Genomic DNA, 20,496 nt, shown 5'->3' with positions numbered 1-20,496 from the left:
TCTAACAAAAAGGTAAAAAAAGTAGAGAATGAGAGAAAAGAGAGAAAGATAAAGAAGAAGAATAAGAATAAGAGAGGGAGCTTGTTAATTTTGGAAGTTAAGAAAAAATTATATTTTAATTATAATAAAAATATTTGGTAATATATTTTTATTTGTCAAATTATTAATATAAAATATAAAATATAAATTATATATAAATTGAGAAGAAAGGAGAAAAATAGAAAAAAAAAGAGAAAGATAGATAAGAGAATGTAAGAAGGAGATTTACCAATTTTGGAGGAAAATATTTTTTCTAAATTTTAATAAGAGAGTATCTTGTAATATATTTTAGTAATATATAAATATAATATATAATAGAACTATATTTTAAATTTAATATTTTAATTTTTATTTAATTTGAATGTAATTAAAGAATGTCATATTGTATATTTTTATTTTTAAATTTGTAATTAGTCTTAGTTATTGATAATGATATATAAGAGAGAAAAAAATGAGAAAAAAGGAATTTTTTTTTAATTTAAAAAAAGATATTTAATTTCAATTATAATAAAAGAATGATATATAATATATTTTAATTATAAAATTAATAATATATAAAAAATAATAATATTTTTTTGTTGACTATATAATAGATAATAAATTTGAACTTGAAAGATAATTTTTAAACAAAATAGTGCAATATTAGAAGTCTTATAAGGGGAAAAAAATGAACATAAAACATATGAGAAAAATCGGTTTTTTAGGGTTCTCTCTCTCTCTCTCTCTCTCTCTCTCTCTCTCGGTTGCTCGAAAACCTTTGTTGCAATCTCTTCTTCCTTAACCTTCATTACATCCCCTTCTCACTGCTTCTAATTCCCTCTTTCTTTTCCTTCCTTTCTTTCTTCTTTCCTTATTACTCTTTTCAATTCACTTCTTAAATTTCGATTATCAATCGTTCTTTTTTTTTAGTCGTTTATTGTGTTTGATTCCTTTGGACATTTTTGTTTTTGAAAAAAAAAAAAAGAATTTTTCCCCTTTTCCCTTTTGGTTTGGTGTTGAAATCATGGGAAATTGCGATGAAGTGGGAGCATCGTCGAAGCAATACGGTGTGACGAAGCCAATTTCAAAGGCTGGCCCAACGGTTGCTGATATCCAAAGGACTAAGGAATTAGAGAAGGTTTGTGTTTAAATTAACTGTTCATGTTTTTGTTTATATTTGTTAATTAAATCAAATCAAATTAATTTTCTGAGAATTGTTTTGGTGGGTGTTTCTTCATGCAAGTTTCTGGTTGATTCTGGGCTTTACGAGAGCGAGGAGGAAGCTGCCAAGAGAGTAGAGGTTCTTCACCGACTTGGACAGGTAAACGCCTTAGTGGAATAAAAAAAAAAGATTTTTTTTTTTTCTTATGTTATGTGTATTTTGATGATTACACTTTTTGTCTAGATATATAGTTATTGATGATGATGGTGCCAATTTATGTATGTTCGGCTTTATTAGTGTAGTTGTTATCAACATGCTACTGATAATTGATTGTAGTGATCAAATACTATTTAATCATCTAATATATCATTTTTGTAATCACTTTGTTACTTTTATCTTGTTTTGCAACAAGAATGTAGTTCATCTGAAGACTTAAATGGTAAGAGCATTCAATCATAAACTGAGTGCTTATGGTTTCATAGGATATGAAGACCTATGTGGTAGACTATATATGTCAGATAATCTAACTCTAACCTCATAGTTTTCTTGTTAACAATTAAGGTTGTTGACTTTACCCTTTAAGTTGTGCGCTGTGGTTGCACTTTAGTGGAGCAAATCTTTACAATTGTGATTGTCATGTTTGCAATGATGTGTGGTATACAAGATTCAAAGCCTTCAAAGTAACTGTTATTGCTTATGATTTGTTTTCAATTTTCTTAGGTGTTAAAAAGTTGGGTGAAGATGCTTACGCGCAGAAGAGGATACACCGATCAAATGGTTGAGGATGCAAATGCCGTTATATTCACTTTTGGTTCTTATCGACTTGGTGTGAGTTTCTTTCTTCACCAACATGCACATCTTATTTTTTCTTTTTTGTTTTTAAAACTGTTGAAAGAAGATCATGAAGCACAACTTTCTGTTTTGATGTATTCCTTGCAAATTTAAAGATGTTCTTAAAGTATCTCTCGTCTTTGTACAATGTTTTAGGAGCATAATCATCTTGATTGCATGGGATATTGATAAACCTTTGATTTGATTGATAGTCAAACTTAGACCATTAATTTTACTACTTTGATGTATGTGATAAATTAAACTCCCTCTTTGGTGTAGCTTCTAAAATGTTTCCCAATATTTCCCAATGTAGAGTAATTTGTACGTAGTAGGCATGGCCTATTGTTAACTGTTGTAAAATTTTTAATTGTAAGTTGTGCGTGAAGCCGAACTCCAATCTTACAATACTTTAATTGTAAATTGTTTCCATTCCTTTAATGGGAAATTGACTTCTTCACCTGCTTCCATGGAGTAAAGAAATTGCCAAATTGAGCATGTATTTTCCCATAGTTGTTTGTAATCCCCTTCATTTTTTGAATTTTTCTATGATCAGGTTCATGGTCCTGGGGCTGACTTGGATACTTTATGTATTGGGCCATCTTATGTTAATCGAGAGGTAGATCGATACTGCAAATAAGTTGATTATCTTCATGGAATTGATTCTAAAATTTCAATTCTAATATTTAATATTTTTTATTCAGGAGGATTTTTTCTTTGTATTGCATGACATCCTTGCTAACATGGAGGAAATAACAGAACTGCAACCAATTCCAGATGCTCATGTCCCAGTAATGAAATTCAAGTTTGATGGAATATCGATTGATCTACTTTATGCAAGTATTTCTTGTTTAGTTGTGCGTGATGTAAGTAAAAAAATTTTGTTCTTCAACTTTTTTCCCCACTTAAAAATATGTTATAATGTCCAATCAGGTTTTAGATCTAATTAGTACTGTTTCTTTTCAAATCAAGAAAATAAGCATATGTGAATATCAAGAACGGCCTTTTTAGCATTCAATTTGCTTACAAATGAATCTTTTGCTGCTAAATAAGTGTTCTCGATTTGATCTTTGATGCATTTAGGAGGTCAAAGATGTTAGAATTCAACTATTTTCTTTATACGACTGTATCATTATCATGAGTTGATTCTTTATTTTTTGTCCTGTATATTGGAACCTTTTTCCTATGAATATGCGCAGGACTTGGACATAGCAGACGTTTCTATTCTACAAAACATTGATGAGCCAACAGTACGAAGTTTAAATGGCTGCAGGGTTGCGGATCAAATTCTTAAGCTTGTTCCAAATGTTCAGGTATTTTTTAGGGTTATTATTTTTTATTGTTTCAAATCACACATTTCCCATAACTTGTTGTGCACCATAAAAATTCTGACATGCTATTTTTTTTTCCTGGCGGAACCAAAGAATTTTCGAACAACACTTCGTTGCCTAAAGTTTTGGGCGAAAAGGAGAGGTGTCTATTCCAATGTGAGTTATACTTTATTGGTTGCATTTCATTAATCATTTTATGTCATGTTAGATTTGATTCTCCAGAAATCTGATTAGTGGCTCAGTGGTATTTGTTTATTATTTCTGTATTTACTTTTGCATACTTATTTCAGGTTACTGGTTTTCTTGGCGGTGTTAACTTGGCCCTTCTTGTGGCTCGAGTGTGCCAATTATATCCAAATGCAATTCCAAGCATGCTTGTCTCTCGATTCTTTAGGGTGTATACACAGTGGCGGTGGCCAAATCCTGTCATGTTATGTCCTATAGAGGAGAATGAGCTGGGGTTTTCTGTTTGGGATCCTCGTAAAAATCCTCGTGATCGAACCCATCATATGCCAATCATTACTCCTGCTTATCCTTGTATGAATTCTAGTTATAATGTTTCTACAAGCACCCTTCGTGTTATGATGGAGCAGTTTCAATATAGCAACAAGATATGTGGGGTAATACTTGTTAGTTGTTATGTTCTTGAGTTTTTCAGAAGTCTTAGATTTTAAGCTATAAATAATGACTTTGCTTTTGTTAAAAAAAAAAAAAATAGGAAGTTGAATTGAATAAGGCTCAATGGACTGCTCTATTTGAGCCCTATGCTTTCTTTGAAAGCTATAAAAACTACTTGCAAGTAGACATAGTTGCTGCTGATGTTGATGACTTACGTGCTTGGAAAGGTTGGGTGGAATCACGCCTTCGACAACTAACTTTAATGGTATGTCTACTTATTTATGATGGTCAAATGAGGAATGTTTTGAAGGGGTTGCCATGTTGAGTAATTTTCGGTGGAGAACATCAACTTGATTTCTGTGTCTCTCATTAAATTCATTTGGATTTTATTGACAGATTGAGCGTGATACTTTTGGGAAGTTGCAATGTCATCCCTATCCTTATGAGTATATGGATATGTCAAGGCAGTGTGCACATTCTGCTTTCTTCATGGGATTGCAACGGAAGTCAGGGGAGATTGTTCAAGAAGGTCAGCAATTTGATATACGTGGGACTGTTGATGAGTTTCGACATTCAGTTAATATGTACATGTTCTGGAAGCCGGGGATGGACATTTATGTTTCTCATGTTCGTAGAAGGCAAATCCCATCCTACGTGTTTCCTGAGGGTTATAAACGATCTCGACAGTCAAGGCCAACTGGCCAACTGGACAATCCTCATAAATCATCTCATGAGGATATCTCTGGAACTGAACATTGTGAAAGAAACCCAAAAAGGAAGTATGTTGATAAGGTGGGTGTGAAACAGGATATTGTAGTGAAAAAACAATTTAGTGTTCCGATGGATAGCTTCGCCAGAAGCAGGTTGAGCATGGGTTTTAGTGGTTTAACTGCTGATATGCACAATAGTGGCCATGATATGATTGAGAGGACAAAGTCTCCTGAATCTGACACTGAGTGTGCCTCAAATTCTAGTGTGGTTACCTCTCTTACAAGTGATGGTGGTTCCTGTGAAGATGTTGGGTCTACACAAATAGCAGTTTCAGTTGAAGATCACAAGGGTGTTGACGGGACGATCAGGGGCAGGTTTCATGATACGGCGTGTGGGATACATTCTGTCCCACTTGTGGAAAATGAAGTGGCTAGAGGAAATGAAGTATTACAAAATGAGCTACAACAACATTTGGAGGTTTTGGCTTTCAATTCCCTATAGCTTTATCAATTTCTCATTAGTCCAATCATTATCAACTCTTAGTTTTTTGATATTACTATAATTAGTTGTTGTGCCATCTTAGTTTTAAGAATTAATGTGCTAGTGCATTCATCAACTGCTTTCTGCCTTTCTATGTTACCATTATTACTTAAATGTCGTGAACTTCCTATTTCTGTATTTCATATGATGGACTACATTGAGCACTGACCAATTTACTTGTATTTTGTGTTTTTCTTTTTGGGGGCTTTATTGTGAAGCCAAGTCAAATGCCAGGGATGGTTCTTAATTCTAAAGGAAGCATCAACTCGGATGCTGTGCAAAAACCAATCATAAGGCATGTTTTTTAGTTTAATTTGTGATTTTTATACTTGTCTCTCTGTCTTTTGTCTTTTATGAGTTCACTTGCTCCTCCGAATATGGCAGGAGATTGACCCCTTGTGCAATGAAGTAAGAGGAGAAAGCCAGTAGTTCAGGTAAGTATTAGTTTAAATGCTGGCTTTCATTTCACTAATTTTTTCAGGCTTGCATGGTCTCTCTCAAGCATGCAAAAGTGGATAATTGACATTAAGCTGAAGAGCTGGGACAAGAATTAGTCTTGTTCTTTCTACAGTTCGTAGTTTCTGCGTGTCATGATGTCTATGTTTACTCTTAATCTAAGGTTTTAATAGGATACTCCCTCAACTTGGTACATATTTACAGTTTATGGCCGTTTCTTCAATGTTCTTTGATCCTACTGATGTTGAGTGTGGGTTACTCATTCCTTTTTCTGTTGCCTTTTGGAGATAGTTATAGTGATAGTGGGGTGGGGACTTTGACTTTTGTTTTCTAGAAAGAACACACATTTATGAGCAATATATTTTTATATGTACTTCATTTGAGAGGATAGTTTAGTACAATGTTATAGACTCTTCAATCTTGATTCTTTGTACATTTCTTGCTTTATCCTAGTACACTATTAGGGACCAAAAACCAGAAGCCGAAAAAAAAAAAGAACACAGCACAATTGCACAAATGATATTTTGTATCTAAAACAACCGATAACACTGCACGAGAAGATGCTTTATTTAGAAAAGAAGATAACAAAAAATGGAACTTTCTTTATTTAGAAATAAGAATTAAAAGGATGAATAAAAAATTAGTTTTCGAGTAGGGGTGATGATAAATTCAGATTTCGATCAACCTGAAAATTTGATCCCGAATGGGTGGTAATTAGATCAAATTCGAAGCTAGTTTGGATCAAATTACAAGTAAATTTACAAACTCGTGAATATGATCTAACAAGATTAAGACTCACGTATAGATTTAAAATGTTATATATATTGTTTAGGGATATATTAGATAATATATAAATTAATATTAAACTTAGAAGTTAATCTGTAAAAAATATTGTATAATATATTTATTTAATTTGCCAATTTATAGCCGATTTAATAATATTATTATTCAACAGAAAAGATACAAAAAAAATTATACTCTTTTAATATACATAATTGTGTTTAATTATTATTTTATAATTTAATTGAATAATAATATAAATTAAATTTAATTGATTAAGAAGTTTAAAATTTTGTCTAGTAGCATATCAAAATTAGGGGTGAAAAAAGGTTAGGCGGCTTGTCAGGACTTGCAGCATGGCTTGTGTTTGGCTTGGTCTGGTCTGGCCTTTGGCTTGGTCTGGTCTGGCCTATTACAAAATAGGTACAGGTCTAAGTTATTTTAAAAACTTTAATATGTTAATAGGCCAAGTTCAAGTTTACTAATTAGTTTTATTGGCCTGTCAGGTCTGTTTAGGTCTGTTAAAATATAATTAAATATATAAATAATTATTTATTATAACAAAATTATGAGATATTTTAAATCTATTATATTTTATTATAAATATTTTTGTATATTTTAAATACGTTAAAAGTTTAAATTTTTTTATAAATATTAAATATAGGACATATTACATATAAATATTTTTATTAAAAAATAATTTTTTAAATAACATTTTTATTTTTATAAAAAAAATTATCAGACCTTTTAACAGATTTCAAGCCAGGCCAAGCTGAATAAAAGGTCAGACCTAATATTTTATAAAGAGCTTATAACACGCTGCAAGCCAGACTCAGGCCAATTAATTGTATGACCGACCAGGGCCAGGTTTCCACCTCAAATCAAAATTAATTTAAATTTTATAACGTTTGATAATAAATGATAATTTAAAATAAAAAAATTAATTCAAATTATACATAAATTAAACTATAATAATTTTAAATCAACAGTAGCTTTTATCATATACCTTTCATCATCTCTGTTCTTGTTTTTGTTTTTTTTTCTTTTTTTTTTGAAATCTTCGCGCGATTCTGCATTAAAATCAATTTCGGCAGGAAACACAAGTTTGAGAAATTTTGAGAGAGATTCAAAGTTCTCGAATAGCAATTTTAAGATTGAAGAAAGAGTATTGTTTCATAACAAAAGCGTGAATTTCGGAGGTTTGGGACGTGATACACGCTCATTTAATGTTATTAGATTTTTTTGATATTGAACCAAATTGAATAGATTTAGATGAAAAATTACATAAATGTGTAACCTAACTGATACAATATACAGTAAATTCCTAAATTAATCAGCCGCAAAAAAGAAGTCTTAAATTACTTGAAATAAAAAAAAAATTAATTTTATCTCATCATGAAACGATATGATGTACCCATTTTACCCTTGTTGTTTTCGGTCTTGGCTTCCCCAGTGCTTAGCCATTCTTGCACATTTTCGGTGGAGTTGTCACTGTTGATGATGGTTCTGAAAACCGACCGGTTCCTTTAAACGACGCCGTTTTGCTTTTTCATCAAAAGGGTTTCTGAATTCAAACCCAGAAACCAGTCTCTCCCCTTTCACTCTCACGCTGTCACGCAGAAACCACTAGCCTCCATAGTTCCATCTCAGCTCTTCCTTGAAAACCCTAGCCTCCATAGCGCCGCCGTTCATCTCACCGTCGCCGCCTGGTTCTTGGTGGTCGTTCGCCAATCCTCCTGGTTCGTTGTTCTCGAAGGCCCTCCCTTCGTTCGCCCAACGCCAGTGTCTCCAAGTCCTGCTCCGCATCTCTTCGCTCGTCGCCGGCTCGCCAGTGTTCGTCGCCAGCTTCCTGTCGTCCGTCGATCTCCCTCAAATCTCTGCTCCCTGCCCTCGCCGAAGGTAACGCCAGGATGCACTAGAATTGTTCAGTGCTTTGTTCTTGGTTGATTGGCTTTGCTCACTGCTTCATAACAAATTTTAACTCTGTTACTGGCTTGTTCTTGCTTGCTCTTAGTTGATTAATTTTGTTACTGGCTTACTGCTTGACGATAAATTGATACTGATTCACTGTTCTTCCTTGCTTGTTCTTGGTTGATTAGCTTTGCTCACTCCTTGAAAATAAATTTTAACTGTTACTGACTAGTTCTTGGTTGATTAACTCTTGTTATTGTGCTGAGCTTGTTAAAATTGGGTTGAAAACTTTGTTAATCTTTGTTAAAGCATGTTAATTTTTGTGTTGACCTTGTTAAAATTGTTTTGAAAATTTTGTTAATCTTAGTTAACGAAATTATTTTGATATGGATTATATTAAGTCTTAAAATTGTGTTAATCTTAATGGCATCCAAACAAATACTGATGGATTACATTAAGTCTTAAAATTATATATGGTAAAAATTATTTTAATAAAAACTATGCAATTTTTATTTTTTATCACTGACAGTGCACAGTCGTTACTAGTCTACATCTTCTCATCACACTTCTTCTGCTGCTGCTGTTCTTAGATTGATAAGCTTCCGTATCCAAATTCTCCTCCGCCGTGATGCCTTCATCATCGTCAATTTCTCAGGACCTGTACCCTTCCCAAGACGACCTTCTGTACGAGGAAGAGATTCTCCGAAACCCTTTCAGCCTCAAGCTATGGTGGCGATACCTAATTGCTCGTTCCGAATCTCCCTTCAAGAAACGTTTCGTCATTTACGAACGCGCTCTCAAAGCCCTTCCAGGTTCCTACAAGCTCTGGCACGCTTACCTCCGCGAGCGGCTCGATCTCGTTCGAAACCTCCCAGTCACTCACTCTCAGTACGACACACTCAACAACACTTTCGAGCGTGCTCTCGTCACTATGCACAAGATGCCTCGAATCTGGATCATGTACCTCCAAACCCTAACCCACCAGAAGCTTCTTACAAGAACCAGGAGAACCTTCGATCGAGCTCTTTGCGCTTTGCCGGTCACTCAGCATGATAGGATCTGGGAACCCTATTTGGTTTTCGTGAGTCAGAGGGGTGTACCAATAGAGACTTCTCTTCGGGTTTATCGTAGGTACTTGAAGTATGATCCTTCCCATATTGAGGATTTTATTGAGTTTTTGGTGAATTCTTGCTTGTGGCAGGAGGCTGCTGAAAGGTTGGCTTCGGTTTTGAATGATGGCACGTTTTTCTCGATTAAGGGGAAGACTAGGCATAGATTGTGGTTGGAGTTGTGTGAATTGCTCACTAGGCATGCTAATGAGGTCTCGGGGTTAAATGTAGATGCCATAATTAGGGGTGGGATTAGGAAGTTCACTGATGAGGTTGGCAGGTTGTGGACTTCGTTGGCCGAGTATTATATTAGGAGGGGTCTGCACGAGAAGGCGAGGGATGTGTTCGAGGAAGGGATGTCAACTGTTGTGACTGTTAGGGATTTCGGTGTGATTTTCGATTCGTATTCACAGTTTGAGGAGAGCATGCTTGCTTACAAGATGGAGGAGATGGGAATGAGTGACGAGGAGGAAGAAGATAATGGTGAAGAAAACGGTTTTGGGGATGGGGAAGAGGAGGATGTTCGGTTTAAAGGGGAGGATTTTGAGAGGAAGATCTTACGTGGGTTTTGGTTGAATGACAAGAATGACATAGACTTGAGGTTGGCACGTTTTGATTACCTTATGGAAAGGAGGCCGGAGTTGGCTAACAGTGTGCTATTGCGCCAGAATCCTCACAATGTGGAGCAGTGGCATCGGAGGGTGAAGCTTTTTGAGGGTAATCCTACGAGGCAGATACTGACTTATACCGAGGCTGTCAGGACGATTGATCCCATGAAGGCAGTGGGAAAGCCTCATACTTTGTGGGTTGCCTTCGCCAAGCTGTATGAACATCATAAAGATCTTGCCAATGCCCGGGTCATATTTGACAAAGCAGTACAAGTGAATTATAAAACTGTGGATAATCTGGCTAGTGTCTGGTGTGAGTGGGCAGAAATGGAGTTGAGACATAAGAATTTTAAAGGAGCACTTGATCTTATGAGGCGGGCTACAGCAGAACCATCAGTTGAAGTCAAACGAAGAGGTATTCTTGAATTGATGTTGCTTAATACATTGTACTTCCATTCTAGTAGTTTGATATCAATTGTGTTTGTCGAGGGAAATGAACTAAGTTCTATGTTTTTTCCTTATGTTTTACTTTTAGTGGCTGCTGATGGGAATGAACCAGTTCAGATGAAGTTGCATAAATCTTTGAGATTGTGGACCTTTTATGTCGATTTGGAGGAGAGTCTAGGTACTTTGGAGTCTACCCGGGCTGTTTATGAGCGGATATTAGATTTACGAATAGCCACACCACAAATAATTATTAATTATGCCTACTTTCTGGAGGTATGGAGCAAAGACTGTGTTTAATACTTATTTGCTTATTTATTTTCCATGATTTCTTGTGATTTGGATTGATATTTATAATTTGTTACACTGATGCATACAGGAGCATAAATACTTTGAAGATGCTTTTAAAGTGTATGAAAGAGGGGTGAAGATATTCAAGTATCCACATGTGAAAGACATATGGGTCACATATCTGTCTAAATTTGTGAAGAGATATGGAAAGACAAAATTGGAGAGAGCAAGAGAGCTGTTTGAGAATGCAGTTGAAACGGTAAGTAAAATTTTTTTGTGTGGAAACCCAAGTGTTGTTAAATTATTTGTTCTTTACAAGTTTTGTGATGATGATATGGGAGCTGGATTATGTTTCAAATTTATCAAAAATACAAAAAACCTCTTTACTTGTTTCCTTAAATGGCCCACTATTAGTTGTCTGCTTAAGTTAGTGTTTCTTTGAATTCTGTATGCCTATAATTTACATTATGCAACTTGAATGTATAGAACGTTGGTTACTTCTACATGAAACGCTCAAGTTGTCATGTTGATGCAGATTAATTGTCGGTTAGTTATTTGGTTGGAGCACTGTTCACATGTTAAATGATAGATTTTTTAGCCAAATTTTATGGGATAAGATTAGATGTTTTACTTTTATTTGGTGTAAAAGGTTAAAAATAGTGTAGATTAAAGCTAATATGTGTGTGCTATGAACTTTCAAGTTGTCATGTTGATGCAGATTAATTGTAGGTTAGTTATTTGGTTGGAGCACTATTCACACGTTCAATGATAGATTTTTTAGACAAGTTTTATGTGATAAGACTAGATGTTTTACTTTTATTTGGTGTAGAAGGTTAATAATAGTGTAGATTAATGCTAATATGTGTGTGCTATGTGTTTTTTATTATAAAAGGGTACTAAGTAATGTGATTAAGCTTGTATGATACTTATAATTAAGGTTTACTGTGCAAGAATATAGTCATCCTCCAAGCAGAAAGAGTGAATTTTGATGGTGTAGGGTCACTTGGTGATTTACTCTTTTAGGGTTTTAATGGTCATTCTACCATTTGGGATACAACTACTCTTTACCTGATCAAATAGAATGAAGATACTGCAAATTTTTTTTTTGGAGAAAAATAAAGGGGGGGGGGGGGGTTATACTTCTCGTTCTGCTTAGGTTAAAACGAATTTAAACCATATTTTGGCCTATATACGTAAAATAAAGGACATTAGGAATTTAGGATTGAAGTTTCTATGTTTGAGGCATTGGACTTGTCTATTATGAAATCTTAGAGGTTGATAGGAACCAAGGAGAATTATTAAAAGAATGTGTGTCCAATGAGCTTTGTCATAAAAATGGGGATAGGAAAGATATTAGGGAGGCATTCCTTTGGTGATAGGCTTCAGCATGGATCTCTTTTACATTTTTGATGGTTTGATTATTTCTTAGCTTATGATAGGGCATTATGTAATCTATGTAGCTGGCTCCATTTAGTGCGAGAAGAATAGTTATAGTTTTGTGATATTTGAAGTTGTGCTTGTTGAAAGTTTGATATTTATATTTATTATAGCAGTACAATTGCGGCCTTAGACTTTAGCTTATGTAGAACAGGGCCTATTGTCAACAAATTTGGAGGCCCCATGGTGTTATACTACCTTTAAGTCTTTGGTTTCCTTGAAGGTACTGCCTAAGGGGCCCTTGCTTCTGATTCTTGGAGGACCATTGGATGTTTATTTTTCCTTTTTTTGTTGGGTTTACTTTTCGTTATCTTTATCAGTTATCCCCCTTTACATAATTCCCCTATCCAGGATTTTTGTGTTAGTGTTCCAATGTATACAATAGCATCTCACTTTCTGGTATTTAGACAGATTTTAGACAAAGATGTTTTTCTAGAGGACTTTCTATCTCTGATATGTTGAGAGATTAGAAAGCCACACACTATTGAGATTCATCTTTTTTTTTTTCTTGTACAGAAAATCTGTTATCCTCCTAGCTTTCTGTAATTATCAATCTTCTCAATATAATTTCTACTTTACCATAACGGGATTAGATAGAATTAGGAGGTTAAACTCAGGATTATGTAGATTCCCTGGAGAATCGCTGGTGTCTATAAAGTATAAACCTTATCATTGCAGAAATTGATAACTGCTTATGTGGGAGATTCTCAGACGGGAAATTTGTTTAGAAAGTCAATCTTCCCTGCATATACAATACTATTATGTACTGCACCTATTTATGCAATTTATGTTTATATAGTATTATAGTATTATTGTATTTAAATGTTTAATGGATTAGAGTAACTTTTACCGTTAGCTTGTGTTGTCTTCACATTTAGTTGTATGGAAGTTGTTTCTAGTTTGTCAAGGATCATTGTTGCTAATCTTCTTTTAATTTCATTATTCAATGTTTTATTCTAATAATCTGTTTGTTTTTGTCAAATATGGCTGTTTAATGCCGAGGACAATATATATGATGCCTAGCTAATCCAAATTTTGGGTGTATGTTACCTAACAGGCTCCGGCTGATCAAGTGAAGCCTCTTTACCTGCAATATGCTAAGCTGGAGGAGGACTATGGACTAGCCAAGCGAGCCATGAAAGTGTACGATGAAGCAACTAAGGCTGTTCCTAATGATGAGAAGTTAAGCATGTACGAAATATACATTGCTCGTGCATCTGAGATATTTGGTGTACCCAAAACTAGGCAGATCTATGAGCTGGCAATTCAATCCGGTCTTCCGGACAAAGATGTCAAAACTATGTGCCTAAAGTTTGCTGAGCTGGAGAAAAGCTTGGGAGAAATAGATCGAGCACGTGCAATATATGGACATGCCTCTCAGTTTGCCAATCCACGATCAGATCCGGAATTCTGGGAAAAGTGGCATGAATTTGAAGTTCAGCATGGAAACGAAGATACCTTTAGAGAGATGCTTCGCATTAAACGAAGTGTCTCTGCAAGCTACAGCCAGGTAACCTAGTCTTTTTCCTTTTGGCTTACCATGTAAGTCTGTAACATTGTATGTTTTATTTTTGTTAACCATTACTTCTATTGTTTCTGCAGACACATTTCATATTGCCAGAGTATCTGATGCAAAAGGATCAGACTGTGAATCTTGATGAAGCCAAAGACAAGTTGAAACAGGCTGGGGTCCCTGAGGATGAAATGGCTGCTTTAGAAAGGCAACTAGCCCCAGCAACAAACGATACAGCGACCAAAGAGAGAAAAGTAGGGTTTGTGAGTGCTGGAGTGGAATCACAAACTGATGGAGGGTTAAGAGTCAGTGCGAATCACGAGGATATTGAGTTACCAGAAGAAAGTGACTCTGATGATGAGGAAAAGGTTGAAATTGCACAAAAGGATGTCCCTTCTGCTGTTTTTGGCAGTTTGGTTCGAGGTAGAGATGAGAGTGGAATGAATGGAGAAGCGGATGGTACTAAAGATCAAGATAATGAGAGTCGGCTTGGTGCCCTTGAGAGAATAAAGAGGCAAAAAACAAAATGAAATGCCTGATCACAAGTTTTGTATACCAGTAAAAATATTTGAATCTTTTTTTATGGTTTGTAACTTAGTAATACTAACTAACATCAATCTAACCTCAGTTGTTTAACTGTATTTCAGACGTCTTGTGCATCTTGCAGTAAATTGAGTTGTAGCACAATGCTTTTGTTCTTTCTAAGGTTTCTGAGCTGCAGCAACATTCCATCGTTCTGTCTGATATAGCATCCAGCAGGAGCTGAAAATTTGTGCATGTTTTCCTCAAGATATGTATTTTGTATTCATCTATTATTTTTATAAGTTATGGAAGGGCAACCTCTCCTTAATAGAGTTAGTTCCCTACATCCAGAAAGAGAGATTATTAGTATTAGCCATTAACAAACTTCCAAGTCCTAACTAAGCTAGAGAAGAAATTGAGGGGTTTTGACTTTTGTGTGGGGACAAGCTTCTTTCTTATTTTTGCCTCTAACCAAGACAAACCAAATTCATGTTCTGTTTTTTGTTTTTCTTTTATGACCTCACTCATTACTTCTTGGACATGTCAACATCGCCCAACATTTTCCTATGGACTCCATTTTACTTTCTCAAGTAATCATTTAACCTTCAATTAACACACTGATTTCTTTACAAGATCTCCTAACCACTCAAAGTTCCTCTAAGTCTGACAACAATTTCATTAAACCGGGTCAACCAGTACTTAACCTTGAGCTAGATATTACAAGAAAAGTATTATCGTTTTTTTTTCTTTTTTTTTTTCAATTAAGAAGTAAAATTAGATGTAAAAAAAAAATCTAACAACTTATAGCTTTCATCTAGAAAAAATTAAAAAGAACTATTTAATATTTTTAAGCATGAATATAAATAAATTATAAAGAAAATACATTAAAAAATTACACTCTTAATTAACATATTTCTTGATTAATGTTAACTATCACTTAAATTTATACATAATTAAAGAAATCCAAAATAAATGAATAAAAAAGTGACTACTTTTATAAAGACTAGCAAGATATTCGGCATGCGCAGGCAAGATAAATAAAGACTATAAATGACATAAATGTAAAATATATTTGAGATATTATTTGGTGTAAAAAATAAAGGAGCATTGATATTGTTTGAAAAAAAATAAAAATTTGTAAGCAAACAAAAAATTGCTATGAAAAAAAATGCTATGGAGTATTATGTTATGTTGTTATTCATAAGTGATGCTGTCAAAATATAAATAATGTTCTAAACTCTATTAATTAAAAATAAAAATAGTACTTTATTCTATATTAAATTAGAGTACATTATCCGACTAGTCACAAAAAAAAATTAGAGTACATTACTTCTCAGAACATTAATAGTGCTCATTTATTTTTCACACCAATTAACAATTTAAAAATAGGTTACATTGAAACTTTTGTTTTAAAATAGAAAGCATACAATACTTTCTCTTTTGTATTTGTACAATGGAGTATTCAATAATGGTTAATTTGCATAAAACTTAAATAATTAAATACAATTATAACAGAAAAAATATATAAAACAAAAAACAATCTTATTAGATTGAAAAGGAAAGAAAAAGCCTGAGTTACTTCACCCTCTAATTGACCATTATTGTTGTTTCTGGAATAGGATTTTGGCCGGGAGCACATCAAGTGCTTCCATGGCCTCAAATAAAAAAACAGATTTAAATTAAAAATGATAAAAAAAATTATAGCTGCTAATACAAAAGATACATATCCGTTTACATATTTTTGTGTATAAAAGACCTAATTTTTTTGTAGTATTCTTTGTATATTACCATTTAATAAGTTGCTTAATAGCCAAAGCTATTTGGAGTAAATCTCCAAAATGATCCTACAGATTGAACCCATGCACCAACGTTATTCTTGATCCTTCTATCCATTTCCGGCGTGACTCAGCAGTCGGAGTGCTGAGCTGGCAGTTTGTGGTCCACGCAGGTAGCCTTAAACGACGCCGTTTTCCCTACAGGTAGCCCTAAACATTGTTTTCAACATCGGGCCTTTCCACGGCCTAGAGTAAGTTCCAACTCATCCACTCCCACCTCAGTATCCTCTCACCCTCCCATGGCTTCATTCTACCATTCTCAAAGTCAAAATCCGATGGTCTTTCTCTCTCTTCAGCCTGGCCCCATTGCATGCCTTCATTCATATCCATGGAACCATGGGGAGTGATCTGTTGCATTGCTGGTTTCCCAATGTTAAAGGTAGGCGATGGAGAAGCTGCCGAAGCAGTCATTGTCTGAAAACTAACCCAGCTACCGTAGTCCACAGTGGAAGCATCAGATTCATCACACTCAGAAATGGTGGAAGTAGCCAATTGGTGGCAGCGGGAGGGGTTGGATGGGGTGGATACCGTGAAGAGAGGATGGCGGAACGAATTAAGAGAGGAGACATTGGAGAGGGATTTGAAATCCCCCTTCTTTTAAGAACCCCTGGAGGTTGGGGAAGAAAGAGGAGGGGCAACAAGAGCACTATTGTATATTCTAAGAGGAGGAAGGTTTGTGGGGATGGAGGTGATGTTATGAATGAATGGTAGGAGGAATGAAGATGGGTTTTGAAGGTTGGGATCAATGCGAGAGGGGCTGTGAAATGATGAGGAAGTTGGGCTAGCATGGTAGGAAGGAACAGGGCTTGGGAACGCTGATGACTGTGGGCTTGGCTGTAGTGAAGAACAACCACTCATGTTTGCTGGAGTTCCTCCAATCTCACCTTGCGGCCTCTTGCATCTCTGTCATCAAAATACAGATTTCAATCAAGATTTTTAGGGTGAAACTAACGGAACATAATCAATCATCTAGAACTATCACAATGACACCTGATCTCAAATTAACACTACAAAAGCTAGTTAGATCGCAAGCCTCCAAGATCAAATCAACTTTTTAGCAAGATTAGAAAGCGGATCAACAAAGCAAGCAAGAAAGAGTAAGTAGATCTGAGAGGAAGAGAAGTAGAAGAAGAAACCTTGCGGTAGGTAGTACCGTCCTCTTCTTAACAAACAATGGAAGTACCCTCCGGCTGCTGAGTGACGTCGGAAATGGGTGGAAGAACCAGAATTTCGCACGGATGTCAATTTGAAGGGTGTAATTAGAACATTTTGAAAGTCAGAGGTAACATTGGTGCGAGGGCTCAATCTGAGGGACCATTTTGAAAAAAGCTATTTGCTATTGAGTTGGTTAAGGTCAGACATTTCCTTTTTGTGAACTTTCTTTCCATTACAAAATCGAGGGAGTACGCAATAAAATTAAGAGAATACTGTATTTTTTATTCGATTAAAAATAGAAAAAAATGACTTATGTATATATATACAAATGCAAAACAAACTAGCAAAATTTTAAATTTTTAAACTTCTGAGAGTGATTGATTCAATACTATTCACTTGCTTCCTTCAATAATCTAAAGACGAGTAGGGTGATGCGTGTTGACTTTGAGAAGCTTCTACTTGGTTGTCCGATTCTTAAAATTGTTGATGTATTCGGTTGTCGGTTATATAATCCGCTCTTTTAAAGAGTTTGAAGTCTAAGTTTGAATAAGTAAACCTCATTTTCTTATTGATGGTATTGACTATTGAGTTAATAAAATTAAAGTTACTGGCTTATCTCTTGAATACCCATAGTTGTCAGAATCGAACTGGTGATTGAACCGGTGAGGTTATTAGGTCATTGGGTCACTAGTTCAACCGGTGGGTCACTGGTCGAACCGGTTAACTCAGTATAATTAAATAATTATATAAAATTTAATTATTTGACTAGTTTAATTAAATATCATCTAACAATTTTCAACTATCAACCTTATATGAAGACAAAAAATAAAATAATATATTAAAAAATTAATATTAATTGATATCATATAATCATAAAGAAAAAATAAATTGTAATTAATTAAATTTTTTGTTTATCTTTTTAATTTGTATATATTTAATAAAATTTATAGTTAAATAAAATGTAATTGATTTAAAAATGAGTGACTTTGAAATTAAAATAAATTGAATATAAGTGAAAAGAAAATATGTTATATGTATCATAATTTGTATATTAATTAACGAAAAACATTTCAGCTTGGTGGTAGAAGCGTGCATGTTTTAAAAAGAAAATATGTTTTATCCTGGTAGAAGATTCTGCTTGGTACAACATAGAGTACACTAAATTAAATAAAGAAAAAAGTTTGGTAACCAAAATTTTTCAACTATAATTAGCTAAAATTTTTTATATTTTACTTCATTTATATCACTTAATAATAGTTTTATTTTTTACTCCACTCTCTTATCATTTTACTTATCACCGTTCTTATCAAATCTACTTATTAATGATATTAATTATAAAATTATATCCCTTTTTATTAGGCACTATTGTAATCAATACTTAATATTTTTTTTTATAATTTGATTTTTATATATAAAAATACAATAAAAATTAATAATTATATTTAAAAACGGTAATTATAATATCAATTACATTAAATAATTGCAATTGACTTTAATTTTTATTTCCTTTAATTCATTTATTATCATTTCAGGAATTAGAAAACGTGAAAGTCTTGTTTAATACCTTTATTATTGTTACGAGGATCATGAATTGTAGGTCGTATAGGTTAGAAGTTAACAAATACCATTCTAGTTCAATTACAAGCATAATTGGGATAGGCCAAGGAAATTTACAAAAAATCATTTTTATTATTACAAATAGTATGACATTTGAAATCAACCTTAACACAGTACTTATGTCAGAAGGAACTGAAGAATAATTTGAACAACAGACGACTCACTCAATAAAATTGTTGTCAGTTAACCAATCTTCGAAAATATAACCACATTAACTTTGATGAGGTAAGTTAATAAACTGATATAATTTTTTTGTGTTTTTATGTGCATTTATAATTATACTGTACTAACTAAGTTCATACACATAACATTCATAAGTTCATATACATAACATCTATAATTACATACAACTAACATCTAAAAATTAAATTCATATTTATTAGACATTACATCCATACACATCATTTTTTAGTTATTGCATAAGTAACTATCAAGTTACTACAAATGTTTAAATTTTATCATAATTAAATTTAAAAAATGTCAAATTCTTAAATTAATTTATTTAATTGATAAATTTACTCATAACATCCATAAATTTATACACATAACATCCATAATTTCATATTAATAACATCTATAATTTTGTGCACATAATATTCATAATTTTATACTTATGATATCTATAATTAATAAATTTTTATAATTAATATTACCAAATTTTAAACTATGCGTCTTATTGTATTCTTCAAATTATCTCATGTGCACTAATAAGTCATAATGTTAATTATTAATATTTTTATTTAATATTCATATGTATACTTATTTATTGATTTAATATAACAAGTTAATAATTATTTCTAAAAATTTATTTTTTATTTTTTTATATTTTATATTTTATTTTTTATTTTCTAATAGTCTATATGTAAAATATGAGTTGTATAGTGAAAGTTGTTAAAATTTTTTAATTTAACCTCCATAATTTTTGCAGAGAAATTGCATTTTAATGAGTAATAATGTGATTGAGGGATGTTAGGGATTTGATTTGAGAGAAACTGAAACTAATTTTAGAAAGAACATTAATGACTCTAACCACGCAGAATAAATGTAAATAAAAATGAGAGTGTGTGATAAAGAGGTGTATATCACTTGTTTATCAAGAGAATGAAAATTTTTTGGTAACATTTCTATATTGTAATTACTCTTTGGCTACCTAGCACTACCCTTAAATAAATAAAATGACTTATTAAATCACTCTTCCACCTTAGCCCATGACAACAATAAAGACGTCTCACGGCAAATTCAGCCCAACAGAATACACAAATTCAATTATAATTTTAGTCTCTATCTTATCTTATAGTTATCTTTATCTTTATCTCTATCTTATCTTTATCTTATCTTTATTTACTTTTATCTTTCATAGGCCAATGCTCTATATATACTTAGTTTTACCTTCATAGTGAATAATTCAATCAATCAACAATCAATAAAATTTCTTCATCTTTTCTTTTCTTTCATTATCATTCTTTTACAATGTTATTATCTTTGCGTACTCTTTCCGTTTTATTATGGTATCAGAGCTCCTCTTGAGCTCTGCTGACATCCATGGATCAAGGAGAAAGGGCACATCAGCAACTTCATCCGGAGCCTCTTTTGGACCTTTCGTCAGCCTA

At 33.4% G+C, this 20,496-nt stretch overlaps 2 protein-coding genes and 1 pseudogene across 4 annotated transcripts; 2 read left to right on the top strand and 1 right to left on the bottom strand.

Moving 5' to 3' along the window:
* Positions 1 to 731: 731 nt before the first annotated feature.
* On the top strand, positions 732 to 6,042 carry LOC130948433 (nuclear poly(A) polymerase 4-like). 3 transcript variants are annotated; one of them, XM_057877156.1, is made up of 12 exons: positions 732 to 1,156; positions 1,262 to 1,339; positions 1,901 to 2,008; positions 2,565 to 2,627; positions 2,713 to 2,874; positions 3,208 to 3,321; positions 3,433 to 3,495; positions 3,630 to 3,959; positions 4,058 to 4,222; positions 4,354 to 5,145; positions 5,432 to 5,503; positions 5,593 to 6,042. In XM_057877156.1, the coding sequence occupies exons 1-11, from the start codon at positions 1,043 to 1,045 to the stop codon at positions 5,453 to 5,455; spliced, it is 2,013 nt and encodes a 670-aa protein (XP_057733139.1). In that variant the 5' UTR covers positions 732 to 1,042; the 3' UTR covers positions 5,456 to 5,503; positions 5,593 to 6,042. The 3 variants fall into 3 exon arrangements, with proteins under 3 accessions (XP_057733139.1, XP_057733138.1, XP_057733140.1); XM_057877155.1 differs by having other exon boundaries at positions 5,427 to 5,503; XM_057877157.1 differs by lacking the exon at positions 732 to 1,156 and having other exon boundaries at positions 1,901 to 2,006; positions 5,427 to 5,503.
* Positions 6,043 to 7,908: 1,866 nt separating this feature from the next.
* Positions 7,909 to 14,455, top strand: LOC130950501 (uncharacterized). The gene is made up of 6 exons (XM_057879017.1): positions 7,909 to 8,343; positions 8,946 to 10,487; positions 10,608 to 10,792; positions 10,896 to 11,066; positions 13,302 to 13,754; positions 13,847 to 14,455. Exons 2-6 carry the CDS (start codon positions 8,984 to 8,986, stop codon positions 14,285 to 14,287), a joined length of 2,754 nt encoding a protein of 917 aa, XP_057735000.1. The 5' UTR covers positions 7,909 to 8,343; positions 8,946 to 8,983; the 3' UTR covers positions 14,288 to 14,455.
* A 1,367-nt stretch (positions 14,456 to 15,822) lies between these two features.
* LOC130948887 (BES1/BZR1 homolog protein 2-like) lies at positions 15,823 to 17,900 on the bottom strand (annotated as a pseudogene).
* Positions 17,901 to 20,496: the final 2,596 nt, after the last annotated feature.

The sequence above is a fragment of the Arachis stenosperma genome, chromosome 9 (assembly GCF_014773155.1).
Source record: "Arachis stenosperma cultivar V10309 chromosome 9, arast.V10309.gnm1.PFL2, whole genome shotgun sequence".
Taxonomy (NCBI): domain Eukaryota; kingdom Viridiplantae; phylum Streptophyta; class Magnoliopsida; order Fabales; family Fabaceae; genus Arachis; species Arachis stenosperma.
Note: the sequence above shows the minus strand (reverse complement) of the source record. Positions and strands in the feature narration are given on the sequence as shown.